Here is a 21028-nt window from a genome sequence, read left to right as displayed (position 1 = left end):
GCCCAGGTTCACTGCCCCGAAGGAACACACATTCTGATGGGAAGTGGTGGCTCCTTACATCAAAGTATATGTGTTTTTTTTCACAAAGCAGTTTTGCTTACATCATCCCATTTACATTCAACAGATGAAGAAGATACCCAGGCCTCAAGAGAAGACATGACACATACGACTAAGGGGCAGAGTCAGGCCTCAAATGCAAGTCTCCCCATCCTGACTCCAGGATCCTTGTAGGGGTCACAGCAGCCTGGGTGTTCCTCCCCTTGGGCCCTCAGGAGTCAAGCCTAGGACAGCTAAGCCCTGGGACTGGGGCCTGGAGGAGCTTGCAGCCCACCACCCATTGCACCCTCACTGGGGACATAGCAACCCAGGCTGAGACCAGGGACTCTTAGCGGCTGAACCTTCTGATTCAAGTGGCCAAGCAGAGGACTCAGGCTGCCTAAGGCTGAGTGACAGGAACCAAAGGCTGCCTCGGGATTCAAAGGGTAGTAAATGGCGTTTACGAAGCAATTACCAGCGCTGGGCACTGTTGTAAGGGCTGGATGTGTGTTTATTCACTTAATCCTCACTACAGTCTCATGAGATGGCTGCTACTCTCAGTCTCATCTTTTGGATGATAAAACAGAAGCACGGAGGGGTTTGAGTAAATGGCTCAAGAATTCACAACTAGAAAGTGGTAAAGCTGGAATGTAAACCCTGGCAGACTGACTCCAGAATCTGGGCTCTTAACTACCACACTAGACGGCCTCTGAAGTCACGTGGCCAGCATCAAGGGGTACAGGCCGAAGGGCCCAGATGCCTTCTTTCCCCAAGCTGCCATCATCACTTTGCCTTACTAATGTGGTGAAGCACCTAAGCACTTGGACTCCGCATTCTGGCTTCCAAGTTCAAGTCATTACGTACAACTTCCTAGCCATGTGCCTGTGGGCAAGGCACTTTCCCTCTTAGAGCCTCCATTTCCTCATCTGTAAAACTGAGATAATCACAGTCCTACCTCAGATAGGGACCTCTCTGAGACATCACTGCAGCAGAAGATGTCAATGAAGTAATGCACATGAAGTATGCAGCATGGTGCCTGGCCCACAATAAGTACTCAGTAAATGTTAGCGTTTATTGTAGGGGAATATAATAAGATGTTGACTCTCCAGATTGACTGGATGGTAAAGTGAGCAGTGGAGGGCAGGGATAGAGCCCTGGGGTGACCGTCCCAGCCCAGCGAAGCCCATTCAAGTCGACAAACATTTCAAAGGTTTATTGATATTGCCTCTGTGCTAAACTCTGTGCTGGGCATCATTCCAGGTGAGATGCAGACATGAAACACTGGCTCTGCCCTCTAGAAGCTCACAATCTACTGGGGGAGACAAACATTGGCAGGGTGAGCAGAAGCGCTGTGAGGGCTGAGAAGAGAACACAAACTTGGCCTGGCTTGGGGGTCAGAAATGTCCATGAAGGATAGGCTCAATAGGAGTTTGCCAGACTACGGGCAAGGGGACAGGCATTTCTGACTGATGGGAGCACATACAGAAAGGCACAGAGGCTTGAGGGTGCCTGTTCTCGTCAGGTGCCAGGGAGTAGCTTTGCGTTGCTGGGGTGTAAGGTGTGCGTGGTGGGGAGGGGTAGAGGTGAGAGACTAAGGAGATGGGCAAGGACCAGATCATCCACGATCCTGAAAGCCATGCTGAGGAGTTGGGGAACGATGGACAAATATAAAAGGTAGGCAGCGATGGGCAAGATCAGGATTGAGTTTTGGAAAGATGGCCCTGGCTGCTGTTTTGCAAGAGAGGAGTAGAATGGAAGCAGGGAGACCAGTCAGAAGGCTATTGCCATCGTTCAGGCAAGAGATAAAGGTAGTACAAACCAGAGTGGCTGGTGGCATTAGGGGTGCTCAGAAATGGGCAGAGTCAAGTTCAGTTCAGAGGCAGAACTGAAGGCAGATTTCAAGGATAACCCGGAAGTTTCTAGCTTGGGTCTATCTGTGCTAAGACCTCAGCTGAGCTGGGAGCAGACACCTGTGCTCTGTAAACTTGTCTCTTTTTCCCTTTCGGTGTTTATTTTCATTTCCTTTCGGTTTCCTTGTAAAGTTCATTTCAGAAAATTCCCATCTTGTTTCAGCTGAACTGAAGGGAAGGGAAATGTTCCCATACTCCAGCTGGGACCAGGGTTCCCAGGGCCTCCCAGGGCCCAAGCTTTGCTGGTGACCTCTCCAGCAGAGTGATGATGCACAAACCTGGAAAGATCTGGTGGGACTAGGGCCCAGGAGAAGGTTTGGCATAGCTTGGCAGGCCTGCTGGGTGGGCGGGGGTGGGGGCGGTTTGGCCGGTATCAGAGGATGGCAGCGCAGAGAGAGAAGTGAGCAAATCCTCTTTTGCCTGTTTCAAAGGAGAATGGCTCCCTTCCCCGGGCAAGGCCCCTAAGTCATGGCTATCTCTGGTCTTTTCTTCTCTGGATTTCACACCCCCAGGCCCCACTGAGGGGTGTCTCTCAGGAGCATCTGTGCCAGAGGGAGGGATCCCAGAGTCCACAGTAAACACCCCATGATGGGGGGTGGGTTGGGGGACGAGAGGGATTAGGAGGCTGTGTGGTGGTTTGAAGAGGCAGTGGGCTGGAAGTCAGAAGACCTGGGTGAGGGCCAGTCCCGGTGAACTCTCTGTGTGACTGTGGGCAGTTCCTTCTTCCCCTCTTTGGGCCTCAGTTTTCCCATCCATCCAACAAGGGGGCTGGACTCGAAGGTCTCTAGACGCCCTAACAGCTTGAAAGATTCCATTCTCTTCTCTGAATCTGCCCAGGGGGAGGCCTTGGGGGCTGGGGCACCGGCAGGGGCTGAGAATTCCATAGCAATTTGCATGTGAAAGCATGTTACTGCCATGGCTATTAGTGTGTGCAGGGGGGCTGAACACAGGGCTAGGACAGCTAACTGTCAGGCTGGCCGGAAAGGCCCAGGCAGCCTGGGTGGGGGAGGGAAGAAGGCCTGCCCTGAGGTATGTGTGCACAGGCTGGCCAGCCACACTCAGTATCCAGAGAAGGGTGAAACCGCTGGATCTATAAGGCTCTGCCCAGCCTTGAGATGCCCAGTTCTGGGTCTGGGCTGTGAACCAGTGGGTCTGGCCCCTACGGATACCTCCAAGCTATTTTGCTGGTGAGTGACTTCAGAGCTGTATAAGGTGCCACAGGAGAGGGACCCCCAGAGAGGGGGGCAGACTATGAGTACATTTTCGTAGTCTGCTCCGAACCAGGCCTAAACCTCCCAGGACCATATTTTTCTCAGGGTTATAATGTGTCATTTTGGTAATTGCCTTGTGTAAACTTACACAGTTGGTCAATATAAATACTGTGTATATATGGGTTTGTTTGGCACGCGCGCACATGCGCGCGCGCACACACACACACACACACACACACACTCATAGGGATTCTGAGAGAACAAGGCCACACAGTATGCAAGAAGGGCAACCGGCTCTGCCCTGTGAGGCAAGGAAGCTGGGTCCAAGGCTTGGCTCTGCCAGCACTCCCTGTGTGCCCTTGGATAAGTCCCTTCCCATCTCTGGGCCTCAGTTTTCTTATGAGGGGTTTGGTCTGGAAAAGAGCTCTCAGAAAAGTCCTAGCTCTACTGTTTCCTGGCCCCTGACTTCTTAGATTCTACCTGAACCAGCATGAGGGCAGCCAGTGAGGCCGCTAGCCAGTTCCTCTGACAGCAAGGGTTCTACCCAGGAAAATCCAGCCAGTGTGGAGTCTCTGGTGTGGGGGTGGATTCTAGGGTCTCCCTTGGTTTCCCCTGGTGCCCTGGAACTGAATGATCCACATGGAGTTTTTCCCTAGGGACCTGGCCAGAGAAAGGGGGCAAGCTCTTCTCTTAGAAGCCAGCTCCTCACCCACCACCACTAGAGAGGCTGGGAGGGACCAGCCATAGGACAACAGTGATAGGCAAAGGCTGAGGACACCTCTTCTAGTTTGGGCAGCTTCTGCCTACGGGCCTTGGGAAGTGTTTATCATGGGTATGTTTTGCTCAGGTACCTGGCCACGGGCTAGAGGAAGCAAGCTGGCATTAGAACCACAGGATAACTTCTTTTTTTTTTTTTTTCCTGAGACGGAGTCTCGCTCTGTCGCCCAGGCTGGAGTGCAGTGGCCGGATCTCAGCTCACTGCAAGCTCCGCCTCCTGGGTTTACGCCATTCTCCTGCCTCAGCCTTCGGAGTAGCTGGGACTACAGGCATCCGCCACATCGCCTGGCTAGTTTTTTGTATTTTTTAGTAGAGACGGGGTTTCACCGTGTTAGCCAGGATGGTCTCGATCTCCTGACCTTGTGATCCGCCCGTCTCGGCCTCCAAAAGTGCTGGGATTACAGGCTTGAGCCACCACGCCCGGCCTAGGATAACTTCTTAGGATGCTTAACAACCTTGCAAAAGGCTGACTTTGGTGGATGATGACAGCAACAGCCAGGTCGTAGGGTCCGCTCTCAAAGCAGGAAGAGTCCTCTAGAAGCTCAGCCCCAGAGCCAAATTGTCTACTCCGTCTCTCATGGGAGAAGCAACAGCTACCATTTATTGGTACTTGCTATGTGCCATGCGTTCAATATTTATTAAAAAAAAAAATGAATACGTGAATGAATGAAAGACTCACTTTAGAACCCAAGTTTTAAATCAGTGTATTCTCCATTCTACCTCTCACATTCTTGTGACTCAGTCACCAATACAAAACAGAATCAAGAGTTACCTGGGCACTGAAAGACTTTTCTAGAATGTGAGGTCTCTGGGAGAAGGGACCTCGTCTATCCTGCTTTTCACTGTACTCCAGTGCCCAGACCATTGACTGGCATATAGTAGGTACTCGGTAAATATTTTCTGAATAAATGAATAAAGTTAGTACCACTCCTTCATTACCCAGACAGGGATCTGCCTGCCCCTGGTCAAAAAGGGAGTTATGGCAAAGCAGAGACAGGCCCTCAGGTCTCCAGCCTCTTGTTCCAGGGCTCTATCACCTGGAATAATGGGCCCCATGGCAAACTCCTCCCACCCTCCCATATCCCTTCATCCTTATTCCCCCAACCCCCAGCTTTCCCTTTTTTCCTTTCTCTTTGCCAGCTGAATAATTAACCATTGAAAACAGAAACTATAATTACTCTCTCCCCAATGCCTTTAAATTGCTTTCATTTTGGGTTCTATGACCCCTGTCCTGGGTGGGGGCTGGTCTCCCCCTCAGCAGCCTCCCAAAGGGGAAGCCAACCTAACAAGTGCCAGCTGGGGCCCCAGCCCCCCAGATCCAATGTCCAACTGTACAGGAGGCCAGCAGCAGATGGGTGAGGAGGGTCCCAGGCAGGCTGGGGCTGACTCAGCTGGGGTATCAGTGGGACTGTGACGTGCCCAGGCAGGACAGGAGGCCAGGTAGGCAGGCGGGTTGGATTTCCGAGAGTGATTGATGCCAGGTGGCCAGAGGGCCGCTTGCTCAGCAGGGTCCAACCTAGGATGGCCCCAGTGGGGCCTGGGTCTTTCCATAGGTTGCTTAGCCCAGCTTCGTGCCCCTGCCTAGTGGATACCAGGCCATTCATGTCACTGGTTCCTCAGGGAGGCCACCTGGGAGTTTAAAATCAACCAGTGCAATAAGGTCACAAGAGCCTTGGCCTTCCAGCTCCACAAGGCCGTATCTTTCAGGGAAACTGAGGCCTGGTTAGCACCTGCTCAGCTCGGCTTTATTGGTGAACTGGGCTCAGCCTGCGGAGAAAGCCAGGCAGCCCCACCCTCACCTGGGAAGCATCCTGTATCCCTGACTCACCAGGAGCTTAGGCCCAGCTGGGACAGGAAGGAGAGTCAAGGGTGGGGCAGTCTGGGGCCCTACCACTGGAGGCTCACACCTCCTGCCTCCAGCTAGCTGAGCTTGGTCCCTCCCTGACCAAGACACATGGAAAGGGAATGGGGAGTGGAGGTGGGGAGGGCTCCTGTTTTTTAAGATCCCCAAGGAAGCATGCTTGCTCAGACAAAGGCAAGAAGTGGGAAGTCATACCCCTCGCTCTCAAGGAATATATCTTATTTGCTTATGGTGTAATAAAAGGCGTGCACTTGTATCCTAGAGCTCCTGTTTACCTGATGTGTGTCCTTGGGCAAGTTACAGCCCCCCCATAGGGTCTTGGTTTCCTCATCTCAAATATAAGTCAGGTAATTCCCCACCTACCACCCTCACAGGGCAGTTTATGAGACTCAATGAAACAAAGTGTGTAAAAGCATTTGAACAAACTGGCAGGTGCTGTCCAGGTGAAGGACACAAGGAACTACTAAGCACACCGTGTGGTCAACAGTGTGAGCACCAAGTTCAAACCAGCCAGCCATGGCACCCATGCTAGGGCAAGGGAACAGTCAGTTGCGAAGCCTCTGGGCTACCCAGCAGATTGCCCCACTCTCCTTTGTAAAATCTCCCTTGGATTTTACTTCACACTCCCACAGCTGCTCCCAGAGGGCCCCCAGGGCTTCATCCCCCACTGGGAGAGTTTAAGGCAGCTGGTATCCTGGACTGGGTGGGGGACTACTGGAGGACACTCAGTTGGAGAAGTGTGGGAAGTGCTCACTCAACCTGAGTCAGGCTCTACCCCAGTGAGCGACACCAATCTGGCCTGAACCAACCCTGATGAGAGACCCCCAGCCCAGGCCAGGCCCCACTCTGGGCAGGCAGTCAAGCAGCAGAGGCTCCATCTGATCCAGGCACTTCCTTTGGTTAATGAGAAACCAAATAAACAGCCTCTGCCCCAGCTGGCTCTGGGAGCACCCCAGCCAGGCCCAGCCCTACACTAGCCCAACCTTCCTTCCCTCCGCCCACAGACCCTGTGGCTCTCCGCCCCCTTCCTTCTCCGCCAGCTCCCCACTTCCCTCATAGCCCGGGTGGCTCCTTGGCTAGTTCTCTGGGGCTTCCTGCTCTGGATCACTCTCTCTCTCCTTCTTCCTCCTCTTTCCTCTGCTGCCTTCTTCCCCATTTTTAGCTGCTGGATCTCACTTGTCCTCATACCCTGACATCTGTCTTAGCCGTCTCCATAGGGAGTCCCCCCACAAGACCAGCAGGCTGCTCCAGGCCCTGCCAGTCTGCCTCTCCACTGTGGGATGGAGGCCAAACCCTCTTCAGGGCCCTCACCACACTCTTTGACTTGAGCAGGTTACTCATCAGCCTGTGGGAGGTAGACCGGGTGCCCAAGGCTGCTCCAGCTTGAGGGTATCGACTGCCGGCCAGAAGCCCCCAACTATGCCATGGTGGTGGCTGTGGTGTGGCCCAGCTCAGAAGCAAGATTCTTCTGGCTGAGAGGTGAACTGGGCAGCCTGAAGCGGGCCCAATACCCAGTAGGCCGCAGCTGAAGCTCAGATCTTGGGAAGTTATTTCTATCCACCTCCAGGCGTCCTGAGGCAGGGCAGGGCTGGGCCTGCCAGCAGGTCCCAGATCTAGCCCCAGCTAGGTGGTGGCAGTACTTGTGGACACACCCAGGTCCCCATGGGAACATCCCCTCCTCCATCAACCATCTCTAACTGGGCCTGTGCCAGACTGGGCAGATGCCCATGGCCTATGCCACAGAGATGACAGGATGAACAGGGGAAATGGTCTCAGGCTCCATGACGGCAGAACAAGAGAGCAGAAAAACGTGGGGTGAGGGGAGTGGCAGGAGGGGCACAGGGCATTAAAACATCTTGCTCCACTAGGATAGCCACTCTCTTCCCATACTTGCCCCAGTCACCAGTGGTTTGGGCACAGGAAAGCGCACACATGCACATATCCCCACTACACACACACACACACACACACACACACACACACACACACACACGACTCTCACTCTCCATTTCCCAACATCATGACACCATTTTATACCCATTTCTCCATGTGGTTAATTTTTTTTTTTTTAGTTCTCATTTTTTTTTCTAAGAAAAAAGCAACAAGAAAATAATTCAGAGTTTATACAAAACATCTTTACATTATTTTTTTCCAAAAAGACTAGTATTTACACAAATGGCAACAGAAACAAAAACAAAAACCCTTCCGACTGCCACCTGGAAGGGGCTGGCTGTTCTGCTCCCTCTCCCACCTGGCACTGGGGTGGGCAGCTGGCCAGGAGGCAGTGTGGAGGTGGATGGTGTGAGGCCCAGCTCCTTCCATGGCTGCTCTGGGAGTGCCTGCAAGGCACACTCAAGTGGCAGTCTGTTAGCAGCCGTGCTGGCAAGGAACTGGGGTCAAAGTGCACAGCGGGCTGGCCCAGCCCCAGGCAGCCTCTTCCTCTTTCCAGGCCCCAGCCCAAGACTGGGACAGCAGCAGGAGCTGGGTTGGGTGGGGGTCACCCACCTGTGCCAGGGCCCAGAAAAGGGGCAGGCCACCTGGTCTTATACCCGCTTAGGTCTCCACCCTGGGCCTCTGTTTCCCCACCAGGCCAAAGGATGCCAAAGGTAAGGAGAGAACAGGGCGGGGGGTGGGGGGGAAACTCCCAGCTCTGCAGGGCAAATAGCCACCTGGGCACCTCACCTCCCTCCACCCCCCATGAGGTCATCTGCCTGCAGCAGCTCTCCTGTTCCCCAGGCAACAGCCAATTAAGACATTAATTACCGTGAGAGTGAGGGAGGCAGGAGATGCCCAAGAATCCCACAAGGAAGGGATTTTTTTTTTTTTTTTGATGGAAGGGTGGCAGTGACTACCCCATTGCCAGGATAAGCCTCGTAGAAGGAGGGTCAGGAGGGGAGGGTGGGACACCTTGCCCAGTAGCACTTTCCTCTTCCATCATGGGCAGGAACAGCCCTGGCCTGCCCCTTACCCTACCAGAAATACCGAGGAGTCTATAAAAGAAATGGCATCGTATGCTTCCTGGCTGACCACATCGTGCCCCAGGCCCTCTTATACTGGCTCGGGCCAGGCTCACAAAGCCTGGGGAGGGGCCGCCTTTTACATTTTTCCATTTTTCTTCAAAAAACAGATGAAAATGAGTTGACAGCTAAAAAATGAACACAAAAGCATTAAAAACAGTGATGATAGCGGACAAGCAGTCCTGGGAAGGTGGCAAGGGGGGCGAGGGAGGGGCAGGGCCAGGGGACTGCCTCCCTGCCTGCTGTCCATCAGCGTCCAGCCCTGCCCTCCAAGAAGGGGCGCCCCCACGGAGCCCAGAGGCCTGGCCAGAGGGGGAAGGCACAAGAGCATGGGGGTTAGGGGCACAAGCACCCCCCTCCGAAGCCCAGGGGGCAGGGAAAAAGGGGGATTATAAAAGCCAAGAAACTACAAAACTAAATACAAAGGTGGGCACAACTGGCGAAGGGAGGGGGCGTGGGGGCGAAAGGAGAGGTCCGGTCCAGGCCGACTGTCCCTCAGGGGCCTGAGGCCGTACTGGGCACTCAGACCTTGTAGTAGATGTTCGCCGGGCTCTGGGGCGGCATCTCCTGGACGATGTAGACGGGGTGCCCGTAGTCCCCACTCACCTTCTCATAGTGGGGGCAGTAGTTGTTCTCTGTAGTCCGTAAGGGAATGATGATGTCGCTGGGCTCGGTGCCCGCTGTGCCACTGCCCCCCTTGGGACTGGCCAGGGTACTGAGCGAGAGGGCAGCCGCCCGCTGCTGCGTGTGCTTGCGGTGCCGCTTGCGTAGCTTCAGTAGTAGGACCGTCAGGAAGATGATGATGAGCAGGAAGATGACGCAACCGGCACCGACAGCCGCAAACAATGCCACCTTTGAGTTGAAGAAGCCATCAGGGTCCCCGCTGCTGCCCCCACTTGCACCTGGGCCACTCTTCTCTTCCTGGTTCACAGTCTCTGAGGAAGGGAAGTGGGGAGGAACAGTCAGCCAGGGGTCCCAGGGACACACAGCAGATTTCAGGCCAGGTCCAGCTTGCATTTCTTCAGAGACAGGGCCTAACAAGGTGACAGAGCAATGGCTCCTGACCTCTGGGAAATACATATACACTTACCATGCTTGCTATAAGAGTCACCCGGGGAGCCCTGACTACCAGGGGCCTGTGTGGCCATCTTGACAGTATTGTCTGCCTCCTTGCTGGGCCTGCTGGTAGTCAGCTGCTCAGGCGTCACAGCATTAGGATCTAAGAATGGAGAGAGAACAGGTGAGAGGGAGGGACCCGGCCAGCATAGGTGCCCTCAGTCATCAAGGGTGGGCCAAGAATGGCCTGGATACTGTAACCCTACGCCCCCTACTCCTAATACACATGCACCCAGCCAGGAACATCTGTTCCAAAGGTCAAACGGGGTAGGGTGAGGGGACCCTCAGACTAGGCACTCACCTTGGCCAACCTTCATGACGATCTTCATGGTGCGTGTGCGGCACACACCCCCCTCCCGGTTTTCCAGCCCCTCCAGGCTTCCATTGGATGTTGCTGCAGGAAGAGGCCAGAGAAGTCAGAGAAGTCAGGAGGAGAGAAAGGTCTACCAGCATTACCCAGAAACTCCCATTCTGCCTCAGCCAACAGGGAGATAAACTGCAGTTGGGAGAAGCAAGCGGCTCCCATCTACCAGTGAACCTTTTCATTTTCTTCCCTCCCACTAGGAACAGAGTGGCCTAGTCCAGCCCAGGCCAAGAACAAGCCCCACCCCCGGGGGCACTGCTCCCCTATCACGAGCAGGCCATGGTCCCTCAGTAAGGTCTGCCTTTTCACTGGGATCATAATGGGGGCTTCTACATAGACTGAAAGGAATTCTGGAGTAGGAATCAGGAGAACTGGGTTGGAGTCCTGACCCTATCTCTAACTCACTGTGTGATCTAAGGCAAGAAGCCCCTCCACCTTTTGGGGCCTTGGTTTCCCCTGAAGAAAAAGGCTGAATAGCTGGCTGATCCCAAAGGGCCCAGCAAATGCTACCATTCCCAATATAAGAACTTAGGTGGGCAAAGAAAATAAGAGAGAAGCAACATGAATTGGAGACCTCTCCTGCCCAACCCCTGGAGCCAAGGTGAACTTGGTAAATGTTGGGGCCAGAATTCCAAGGCCAGGCTAGGAGGAGAACATGCCAGTCTTCAAAGGGTTTCAGATCCGGCAGGGCCTTAACTACATGCAATAGCATTGTACCACTTAGAAGCTCCCACTACTACAGGAGAGGAAAGAGTTAAGCCCAGGGAGAGAGCCAGAGGATGGGATGGGCAGGACTCACAGGTAATGTAGTAATCATGGTGCTTCTTGAACTCCAGACCCATGTAGTTGGGGCTGAACTCCTGGAACTTGATGGTAAAGCGTATTTCCTGCTCTGGCCTATTGCAGGTGACCAACACGTTGGGGTCGAGCACTGTGCTACAGGTATCCGCCTGCTCACGCCGCACCAGGTACAGCTTGTAGTACTCATAGGGCCGCCCTGCTTCTGCTCGGGGGCAGATGATGTCCAGCTTGTCTCCAATTTTCGGATAGATCACCAAGCCCTTCCCACTCAGGAACCTGCCCAGAAGGAAGAAGACGGTCAGCCTCGGGGTTGGGGGTGGCCCCAGGCCATTCCAGAACCAGGGAAGTGGACAAGAACCAGGCTGGGCCTACTGGGTGGAGACGGCAAGAGCAAGCCTTCTGCCCTTCCTCCATCCTCAGGCTGGGGGTGGGGAGAGAGAACCACACTACCAGGAGGGTGTGGAAGGGGTGGCCCATGGGCAAGGCTGCCAGGCTCTGACTGCTCGGCAGGGTGGAGCACTGCCTGGCTGGGGGAGCCCTTTGTCCTAATGTGGCATTTCCACAGGGGGCTGACGTGGCCAATGGGCTGGGTACCAAGGTGTCAGGCCCATGCTACCTGGAGGTGGCAGTCTTAAATACCCCCACCCCCAACAAACATTCCTTCATGACCGCTGCTACTGCCTCTCCCATACCCATACGCATGCGCACACGCGCATGCGCGCGCACACACACACACATATACACACACAGCAAGCCCACACATGTCTTAGTCAGCACCCCCCCGCAGCTCCCAGCCAAAGGCTGGGGAAGCTCAATCTGTCTGGGACCCATGTCCTCTCCCCCATCCTTACTAATCTTGGGCATGATGGAAAGATAGGAACAGGCATTGCCTGGAACAAAGGGATGATGGCCACAGTCTCTGGCCAGGTGCAGCTCTGCTCACTTCCACCGCCCATTGTCCTACTGGCAATTCGTCCCACCCTCAAAATGGAAGAGGCTGAACCCCTAAACTTGATTCTTCTCATTCCTAAAAATAACAGAGGAGAGGAGAAGGGGCTCAACCAGAGACAACAGATCATAGGAGATAGGGCCTCAGTAACCCCACTCATCTGTATCCTAACCCCTCACCTCTGTGTTGCTCCTACTCCAGCTCCTGAGAGGAGATGGACAAATGCCTTTTGAGCCAGGTTCATATTCTAATCCAGAAGGCCAGGCACTGGGGGACAGCAGGGAGGGTCAGCTGCCCAGGACCACCTATCCATAGGACTCTGTCCTTGCCTAAGCACACAGAAAGAAAATGGTGCTTTGTTGGCCATTTCTGAGCCTGGATGGGCTGGTGCTGAGAGCAAGGCAGAACCATGTAGGAGAAAGAACACAGACTTTAGAATCAGATTCCCAAGCTAAGCCCTTACTAAATATGTGACCTCCAATGCCCGATCTGAGCTTCAGTTTCTTCTCTTGTAAAGTGGGGGTGGCAAGAGCCCCTACCTTCCAATACTGTGGTGGGAAGACGAGGCAGCCCATGGAGAACACCTAGCACACAATAGGTGTTCAACGTGTTTGACTGCCTCTTAGAAGCAGTCTCCCAAGAGGCAGGAGGTCAGATACTAAGACTAAGTACCTATGAGCTCACTCTCATATTTTGGAGGGGAAACAGGAAGAGAAGATATGGCTCCATTATCAAGGACTTTACTGTCCAGTTTGGGTCGGAAAAGTAAATAACCCACACTCGAGTGACAGACAACACCAGGCTATCTGTAGGTATGTGTGAGGATGATGATTCAAGCAGCAAGGGCTGGAGGCAGGGAGAGGAAGGAGATAGCTCATCTGGCCAGGATGGTCAGAGATGGATCTACAGGAAAGGCAGGATGAAAGTGAGTCCTGGGTGAGGAATAAGAAGTCAACACACTGCGAGAGTAGACGGCAGTGGCTAGGACACAAAGCTCGGGCCAGTGATTGGTCCAGCTTGGCTGGGAGTGAGGAGAGAGAAATAGAAGAAGAGGTGGAAAAGTTCACCTGGGGCCAAACTGAAAGGCCTCAAGTGTCACAGCAAGCAGGGTGGGTTTCATCCCATTGGAGAGAGGCTCTCGGAGCTGGAAGGACAATGGAAGGCTTCAGGCAGTGCTTAAAGAGAATGAAGCTGACAGTGTCATGCACCAGTTCACAGGCTACCACAATCATCTGAGAAAAGAGTGGTTCCATTTCCTGAGGGCCCCTTACACCAAAGGGACAACAAGCAATACGGGCCTACTGGGAGCTCTGGGCAAATGCCTTTGCAATGCCAAACCTGTGTCCTCATCTGAGGGAGGAAAATGATACCCAACTAGGCAAAGAGGGAAACTGACCACATGGATGAAGTGGATGAAGAAAAGCAGCCTTTCCTCCATGTCGAGTGAGGCTCCACCAAATTGGGAGCTGCCATCTTGATGTGTAGGAGGGTAACAGCCAGAATGAGATGGCCTCCCCACTGGTACCTAACTACAGAGGACCCAGAAAGGAAGTAGGCATGGGATGGAAGCCTGGATAAACATTTCAGATGGAACACCCCGTCCCATGCACCATACAAAGCCAACAAGTTTCCCCAAAGCCTCTAGAATTCTCCAGGCATTTTTTCCCTTTCCAGTGCTCACAATGGTTCCATCCAGATGGCAGGATTAGACAACTGCTCACATCTTAGAGCTAGCAGGAAGCTTGGAGTCCAGGTCCTTGATGTGAGGGAATGAGTGATCAGATGAACGTTCCCATTGAAAAGAGGGGTCTAAACCTACCTAGGACAGTAACCCGATGGGTCTAAGAGGTCCTAAAACATTGCCTGAATCGTTATACTGTTGCATCTCAAGAACACATATATATGCAGCCACAGAGAGGGCACGGAAAGGGAGACAGGCCAGCTCAGCTTTCTAACCACTCAGTTCTGGCTTACTCACCAGGGAGTCCTGTCTACCCCAAGTGCAGTCTCCCATTGCCACCCAGGTTCCAGAGCCCTGGAACAGGGCTTCTAGCTAATTGGGGTTCTACCTTGAAGCCAGAGGCATTGAGGAAACAGATGTCTACATGATGGAGGAGGGGGGAGAAGAGAGAACTATTGCCCCCAAAACCCCTCAGAGTCTCTTCAACCTCAGTGAACAGACTTCATAAATATTCATTAGTTCATTTGCATAGCAGCTGGCAGAGGGAAACTCACCTTCCCCTAAAGTGCAGAAGGGAGCGGAGCCTGATGAGACCCGCCTTCCCTGACCCTGATCCCCCATACTGGTAACCTTCTTAGCATCTTCCCTACCACTGGGCAAACCTCATCTTGACATGTCAGAAGCTCAAGAGAGTGGTAAGGGACCATAAGGGATGGGTGTGTAGCCAGTGAGAGTGAAGCCCAAAGCTAGGTAGAACACTAGTCATACTTTGAAGGGGGACCCTACAGTTCTCCCCTCTTACCAGATTAGGAGTAGGAATAAGGGAAGAGAAGGAAGAGATGTCCCCAAGTGAAAATCTTTACCCCCCACCTTACTTCCCCCTACCCCATGACCAAGCCAAGCTTTCCTGCCTGGGGCCACCCCCAGACAAAGCCCTTTCTGAAAAATAAAGGGATTGACATGGCTCAGCAGGAAGCCTGAAGCAGGTCGCCATGGTAACCCCTGAGGCCTTCCCTCTCCAGCCTCTGATAGCCCTGGGACCCCAGGGCGCCACCCCAGGGAGTAAAAGGACTTGGGGGAGGCGGCCTAAGTTATTCCAGCTCTTGCCCTCCACCTAGCTCAAGTTCTACCTTCAGCCTTTCTACCTAGCTTAGAAACACTACCATGCCATCACTGCCACAAAGAATCCTGGGATATGAAAAACCTGAAGGGGCTGGGGATAGTAGCCTCCAAGGCCCTGGACTGGCCAGAAACCAAGTAACCAACAGCCCCCTCCTTGTTTTCTCCAGATAAGCCCTTCTCCACCCATGTGAATACAATTTACAGGGGGCAGGGAGAGCTTGCAGCTAGGAGGGTCTTGCCCAGAAAGCTGCCCACATCCCACCAGCTCTATACTTCTTTCCCTGTCACCCTGCTCTCAGGATCTAGCAACTTGTGGTCAGAGAATGGCCAAAGGGGGAGCCTGGTTCTAGGCCATGCAAGTCCAAGTCCGATAGAAGACTCTAGCCTCAACCTCGATTCAGTGACCCCACCACCACTGCACCTGTACCCGCCAGGGTGGCAAGACCAGTGGAGGACAGACCCCAAGCCAGAGCTCAAGTCTGTTCTCATCCCAGCTAGGGTGGGGAGCCCCCAAATTAAAGGCTCCTCTTTAACTCCCCCAGCTCCACCCAGCGCCCGAGGCTGGCAGGAGCAGGCCTGGCGTGTCCCAGCAGTGCCCGCCCAGGCGTGGGTGGGCAGGAACAGCAGCTGGGTCCTGGCACACATAGCTCTGTCGGAGGCAGGGAAGCCAGGAGAGTCCTGGAGGAAGTCACCCTCCCCACCTACAGTGAACTATGCCCTTCCCTCTGCCCCACCTGGCTAAAGCTAGTGTCCATTATGAATTTAACACCCCCCTCCACAATGTCGACGTCTGCTTTCTGTGGGGTCCCTGAGAAGAGAGATTCTTGGCTCAGAGAGGAACCAAAGGTGCCACTCAGAGCTCTGCAGGGAGTGTGCCAGGCAGTGAGTTGGCTGCCTTTAGTTCAGGTCACCCAAGCAGTCAGCGCTGGGAGGTAGGCCTAGCAAAGTCAAATGAGGAAGTTGGAGCACAGCTCGCCCCACACAGACAGGGCCTGAGTCACAAGGACAGATGCTTGCACACCTGCGAGGTAAGAGGGGAACTCAGGGGCAGGGAGCCAGGGCCTCTTCCCAAACCCCACCTTGAATTCCTGTCTCTCCTACATTTCAAGGCAGCAGGAATGAATGGCACACAACACAGCTCTGCCTCCATAGGCAAGTCATTGACTGGCCTGAGATAAGTCACTTCCCTTGTCCGGGCATATGCCTTCTTATCTGGAAAATGGGGCCAATACCTACTTCCCAGGGCTGTTGGGAGCATCCGATGAGATCATATATGAGAGTGCATTGTAAGTAGCAAGGTGCCGCCTGCCTATTAGTTAGGATGCCAAACACAGCATTATTTAGAAGTAAAAAGCTGAAGGAGCTTACATTCCTGGCTGCTAGCACCCTGACCCAAAACAATGACCGTGAAACACACCCAAGAGGGGCTGCTATGGTCTGCGGGGCAAGGAACCCAGAATGTGGCTGGTGAGCACCCCTGTATCTCAGCTCCTCTAATAATCACAAAGTGGAATCTCCCCCAAACCTGGTGTTCCCATGGCAACTAGCAGCCTCCTGGCTGGCCCACTCTCTCTCCTTTAGTCCCTAACCCCAGAAAACAGTGATGCACCATAGTATCCAGGGCCCACCCATCCCCATTCACCTGGGCAGATGAGACAACAGAGATCCCAAGAGAAGAAAGGGAACCCTTGATTCAGTCCCTACCCCAGCCTCACAGGTCCTTCTGGCCCTTGCCTGGCTGCCCTGTGTGGGAGTGGGGAGGCAGGGGAACAGGGGACTTTAGGAGCTGCTGGATTCCCATCACTCTCAGGCCCTCACCTGTGGCCAATCAGCCACAGAGTAGAAGAGGTCAGGTCCCTAACCACCCCGGAAAAGGGCCCCCTGAGCTGGCCTCCCCAGGACTGTGAGCTGGAACAGCTGTGTGGGGCTGGGGCCAACACTTTGGCTTGGAGCAGGCAAGCATGGGTTGGGGTCTGCAGCTGCCCCCAACCATGCTGGAGTCAAGGGTCCCGGATGCCAGGCCAAACCCCCCCACCCCCGCCCCCTTGTAGGGAACGTTTGTAATGTGATCTCAGGCATATTCTGACTCCCTGGAGGTGGGGGAACCTGAGTGGGGGGCAGGAAGGGGTCAGGACGGGACTGAGAGACTGAACTGCAGCAGCTGGACTTGGCTGAGGACTCAAGTGTGAGGCCTGCCGGCTGCCCCAAGCTCCCAGGGGAAGAGGCTGCGGGAGGGGTCTTCTACGACCATTTAGATAACAGCCCCCCAACTCAGACACACACACACACACACACAGAGGTTCCTAAAATAAAAAAACTCTAGCAGGACCAAACCCATCCCCCCACCTTGCGGCTCATGGGGCAAATCTGACAGGAGGGGCCAAGGAGGCAGAAGCTCCTGCCACTCAGGGACTAGCACCCCAGAAGGCTCCAGCACCAATTTGGGAAAGAGACTTGGGAGTCTTGGGCCAGCCCTTCCAGCTTCCCCTCTCAGTCAGGGCTGGGGCCCGGCTGCAAGCACCTTGGAACCTGGAAGCAGACCCCCAACCCCACCACTTCTTTATTTTGATTTTTTTTTTTTTTCCCAAGGAGGAAGCAATTAAGCAGGGTTTATAGGCACTGGGAGATTTTCTTTTTTGGGAGGGGGGTTGCCAGATTCTGACAGGGCTAAGGAGAGAGACCAAAAGCCGGGAGAGGAAGAGGGGAGGGAAGAGAGAAAATGAGCCTGAGAGAGAGAGCACGGGCATGTGCGAGAAACAAAAGGACTTGAGAAAAAGAGGCAGAGAGTGACTAAGAGTGAGAGGGAGTGTGAGAGCGAGGCAGAACAGGCGAGCCTAGCTGGAGAGGGGAGGTGAGCGCTGCTCACGGAGGGTGTGAGAGGGCGAACCGACACGGGCCTGAGAGGAGAACTCGGGCAGGAGGCAGAGAGGGAGGGAGACAGAGAGGGACTGTTTATTTGAAAGGCTGTGGCAGCCTGAGGGTTGGGCGCGGTGGCAGAAGCAGCCCCCAGAGCTCTAGGAGAGCTGAGGGCAGTGCCTCCTTCCTGTCCTCTGGCCCCCATCACCCGGAGCCAATACATGCAGACAGTGGCTGCATTCCAGACCCCTGAGCTTGGATGGAAGGGGGGTGCACCAGGATCAGTCCCTCACCCTTCCCAGGATCTACCCAATTACAGAATGGAATTCGGACAGGTTCTAGAGAGTCTTCAGCCACCCCCCATCCCCACCCCACAATGCCTGCCCTCAGCTTGAGGTGGATGGGGAGGGGGGTCAGAGAGGAGACCACCCCCCAAAACCTGTAAACCAGTCCAGAGCACTAAAGGCTCTGAGTACAAACGGGGGGGAGCACAGACAGATCGTGTTTCTTCCAGCACCCCCAACTCTGCAGGAGGGCTCCTTTCCAGCTGTGGAGCTGCATGCTATCTCTGGTTAGAGACCCGAGAGAGCAATTAGGTCACTCCCATGAGCCCCTGTGATGGGCTACCCCAGGGGGATTTCAACTCTCCTGGCTCAAGAGAGAGCATTTCCAGCCTCCACCCTTACCGGGGAAACTGAACACTTCACAACCTTCCCCCCGGGCTCAAGTAGCCCAGGGCTCCCAGAACATTTTGAGCCCCTGCTGTTAGGAGAGCGTTGTACCCCATTTGGCTTCTGGGTAGGAAAGAAATTCTTGCCAATCCCTTTCCTTGTACCCAGGCAGAGCCCTCCACCCCGGCCCTGGTTTAGCCATCCCACCAACCAGTAATAGGACTCTACCTTAATCGAGGAGAAGAAAACTAAAACTGCCTTCTCCCACTCCAGGGCTGAGAGATCAAAAGTCCCTGGGACCCAAGAGGCCAAGGTAGGCAGTAGCCTGGGAAGTTACCGGGGGCGGGGGCGCAGCAAGAGTGGACAGGAAGAAATTTGAGATACAGGAATCAGTGATCACGGATGGGGCAGGTCAAAGCTCCCCAGTTTCCTGCTAAGTGGGGTTGTTCGCACATTGCTGAGACCTCCAGAAAACTGAGAGAAAGAGCAATTTTGACCCTGGGTTCCAACCTGAGTCCTGGATGCCAAAAGAGAAGAAGGTCCAGAGGTCACTACAACAGCCCCAGCGACTTCCCACTAAAAGCCCAGAAACCACTGAGCCACCGCCCTGAAAGGTGTGCGTGTTGTTTGGAGGGGTTGTGTGTGTAGTGGTGGTGGGGTAGTTGTGCAGGGAAAGGAGAAGAAAGAAAAGAAAGGATGTCCTTTATATAGCTGCCCACCCCCCACCCCAACCCCTTGGGGAAAGCTAAGCACAGCTCCCCAATCTAGGGGACAGACTCGGGGGCCAAGGGGACCTGCCTGGGCAGAAATCGCTCCTTCCCCACCCACCTCCCTCGCCAGCTCGGCCGCCACTCTCCGCCCTGGCTGGCCCTTGAAGCTCTGTTACCGGCTCCATTGGACCCCCGACGGGCGCTGGTTCGAACCCCCACCACCCAACAACCACTCTCCCACTCCGCCCCTCTCCACCCGCTGCCTTTGTGAGCCTGGGAGCAGCGCCCGCCTTTCTACCGCTCCGGCAGGGAGAAAGGAGGGGCGGGGGGCAAGAAGAGACAGCAAAGCAAAAAGCCAGGGTGGCAAACAAGGAAGAAAGAAAAATGAAAATGGGAGAAGCCCGAGTGGGGATGTTGGCGCTGCCACCCGCCCCAAGCGCCGGGTCCCGCTCTGTGTTCCCTCCACAGCTAAGCAAACGAGGAACCCGTGTTCTGGCCTTGTCCCTCGCCCGAGTCAAGCTCACTCCTGGAGCGGCTCTCGGCGAAAATCACCACGTTCCCAGGGGCCCCGGAGGAAGCTGCGTTCTCGCCTCCACTCAGCTCTCCGGTGCGCTCTCGGGCGCCCGGACTCCCCAGCTCTGCCTGGTGCGACCATCTCCACTTGATCCAGGACGTGCGGAGGCAAGGGCTGGGAAGCCCAGGGGGTCACAACCCAGCCAAGTCCCCCTACCCCACCCCGCCGCACCCTGCTCCGCCCGCCTGCCCGCCCGCCCGCCCGCAAGAAAACACTCGAGAAAGCGGAGACAAAATGAGGCGCCGCTCCTCCTCCAAAGACCGCCCCACATGCACTCCGGGGCGTGCGGCCTCACCCTGAAGGAGTGCCTCCCACCCCAGGGTCCAGAGGAGATAAGTTACTCACTTGGGGTTGAGGGAGCTCCAGGATACGGGTTCCAGGTTCTTGGCCAGCGGTGTGGCGAGCCGGCACAGCGCCCACACGACCATCGCCACAAGCCACTTGCCGAGCCAACGCTGCCCAGGCCGAGCCATCTTCCCGGGGGCAGGCTGCACTTCGGGATCCTTTGGCGCCTCCTCAGCAAAGCTCGCCTCGCCTTCCTCTGCCGCGCTGCGCTCGGAGCCGCTCAGGCGCCCATCCTCCGCAGCCGCCGGCTTTGAAGTGCTCCCCTCCCGCCGGCTTCGGTGTCGCTCTTCTCCGCCCGGCCGGCCAGGAGGACTCACTGGGCAGCCGCCCCCAACCCGGGCATGGGCTTCGGCCTCCGAGGGCTCGTTCTCCTGGGCACTCCGCTGCCGCACGAGGCACGACGGGGGCTCTGCGCCCCCGGGTGATCCCGCCCGATTCCGCTCGACTCCCCGAGACGGTTCGGGGCTGCGAGCCCTCTCCCCGACGGGGTCTTCCCGCAGAGGGCTCGGTGGCCGCCCCGACGCCTTGACCGTCCCGGGATCGCTGTCCCTTGGAAGAAGTGGGGGTTTCCCCACAAAACAAGCTCGGTCCCCGGGCTCCCGACTGGGCCGCCCTGGCACGGGCTCCGTTCCTCCGGGCCACACTGGGACTCCGGGCTACGCGCCCCCGGACAGCTTCTACTTCAACGCGGGCCCTGCTCAGTGTACTTAGAAGAGCGGGGAGACGCTGCCGAGCGAGCCAGTCCCATTAGTTTGCGCCTCCGATGCCTCGGCCGGGTAGCCCGGCAGCCTCGCGTCGCCGAGTCCTTGCTCCCGGGCGATCGAGCCCGAGGGTCTGCGGCCAGTGCGAGCTTCACACACCTCCCACTGCTGTCCAGCTCGCATAGGCTTCCTTCGCTGCCGCTGTGCTGTCTACTCCCTTGCTCAGGCGAACGCAAGGCCAACCCTGCTCTCTTAGCCAATAGCAAGCTCAGTGGCGGGGTCCTTGCCCCATACCACGCCCCTAGAGCAGGAAGGGGGCGGGGTTT

At 55.4% G+C, this 21028-nt stretch overlaps 1 protein-coding gene across 3 annotated transcripts; it reads right to left on the bottom strand.

Moving 5' to 3' along the window:
* Positions 1 to 7875: 7875 nt before the first annotated feature.
* Positions 7876 to 20805, bottom strand: EFNB1 (ephrin B1). Of its 3 annotated transcripts, none has more exon segments than NM_001261375.1 (5): positions 7876 to 9747; positions 9903 to 10031; positions 10230 to 10322; positions 11092 to 11369; positions 20002 to 20805. In NM_001261375.1, coding segments are annotated over 5 exon segments (1041 nt in total). In that variant the 5' UTR covers positions 20130 to 20805; the 3' UTR covers positions 7876 to 9334.
* Positions 20806 to 21028: the final 223 nt, after the last annotated feature.

Source organism: Macaca mulatta, chromosome X (assembly GCF_049350105.2).
Source record: "Macaca mulatta isolate MMU2019108-1 chromosome X, T2T-MMU8v2.0, whole genome shotgun sequence".
Classification (NCBI taxonomy): Eukaryota; Metazoa; Chordata; class Mammalia; order Primates; family Cercopithecidae; genus Macaca; species Macaca mulatta.
Note: the sequence above shows the minus strand (reverse complement) of the source record. Positions and strands in the feature narration are given on the sequence as shown.

What these genes read in the sequence shown, in the direction of transcription:
- EFNB1 (XM_077987447.1), bottom strand. Translation starts at nt 19,737, where the DNA reads ATGGTCGCACCAGGCAGAGCTGGGGAGTCCGGGCGCCCGAGAGCGCAC. An exon ending in CCATGATTACTACATTACCT is followed by an intron (nt 10,323 to 11,091) that starts GTGAGTCCTGCC and finishes CTCTTCCTGCAG; the next exon opens with CAACATCCAATGGAAGCCTG. An exon ending in CGTCATGAAGGTTGGCCAAG is followed by an intron (nt 10,032 to 10,229) that starts GTGAGTGCCTAG and finishes CTCCATTCTTAG; the next exon opens with ATCCTAATGCTGTGACGCCT.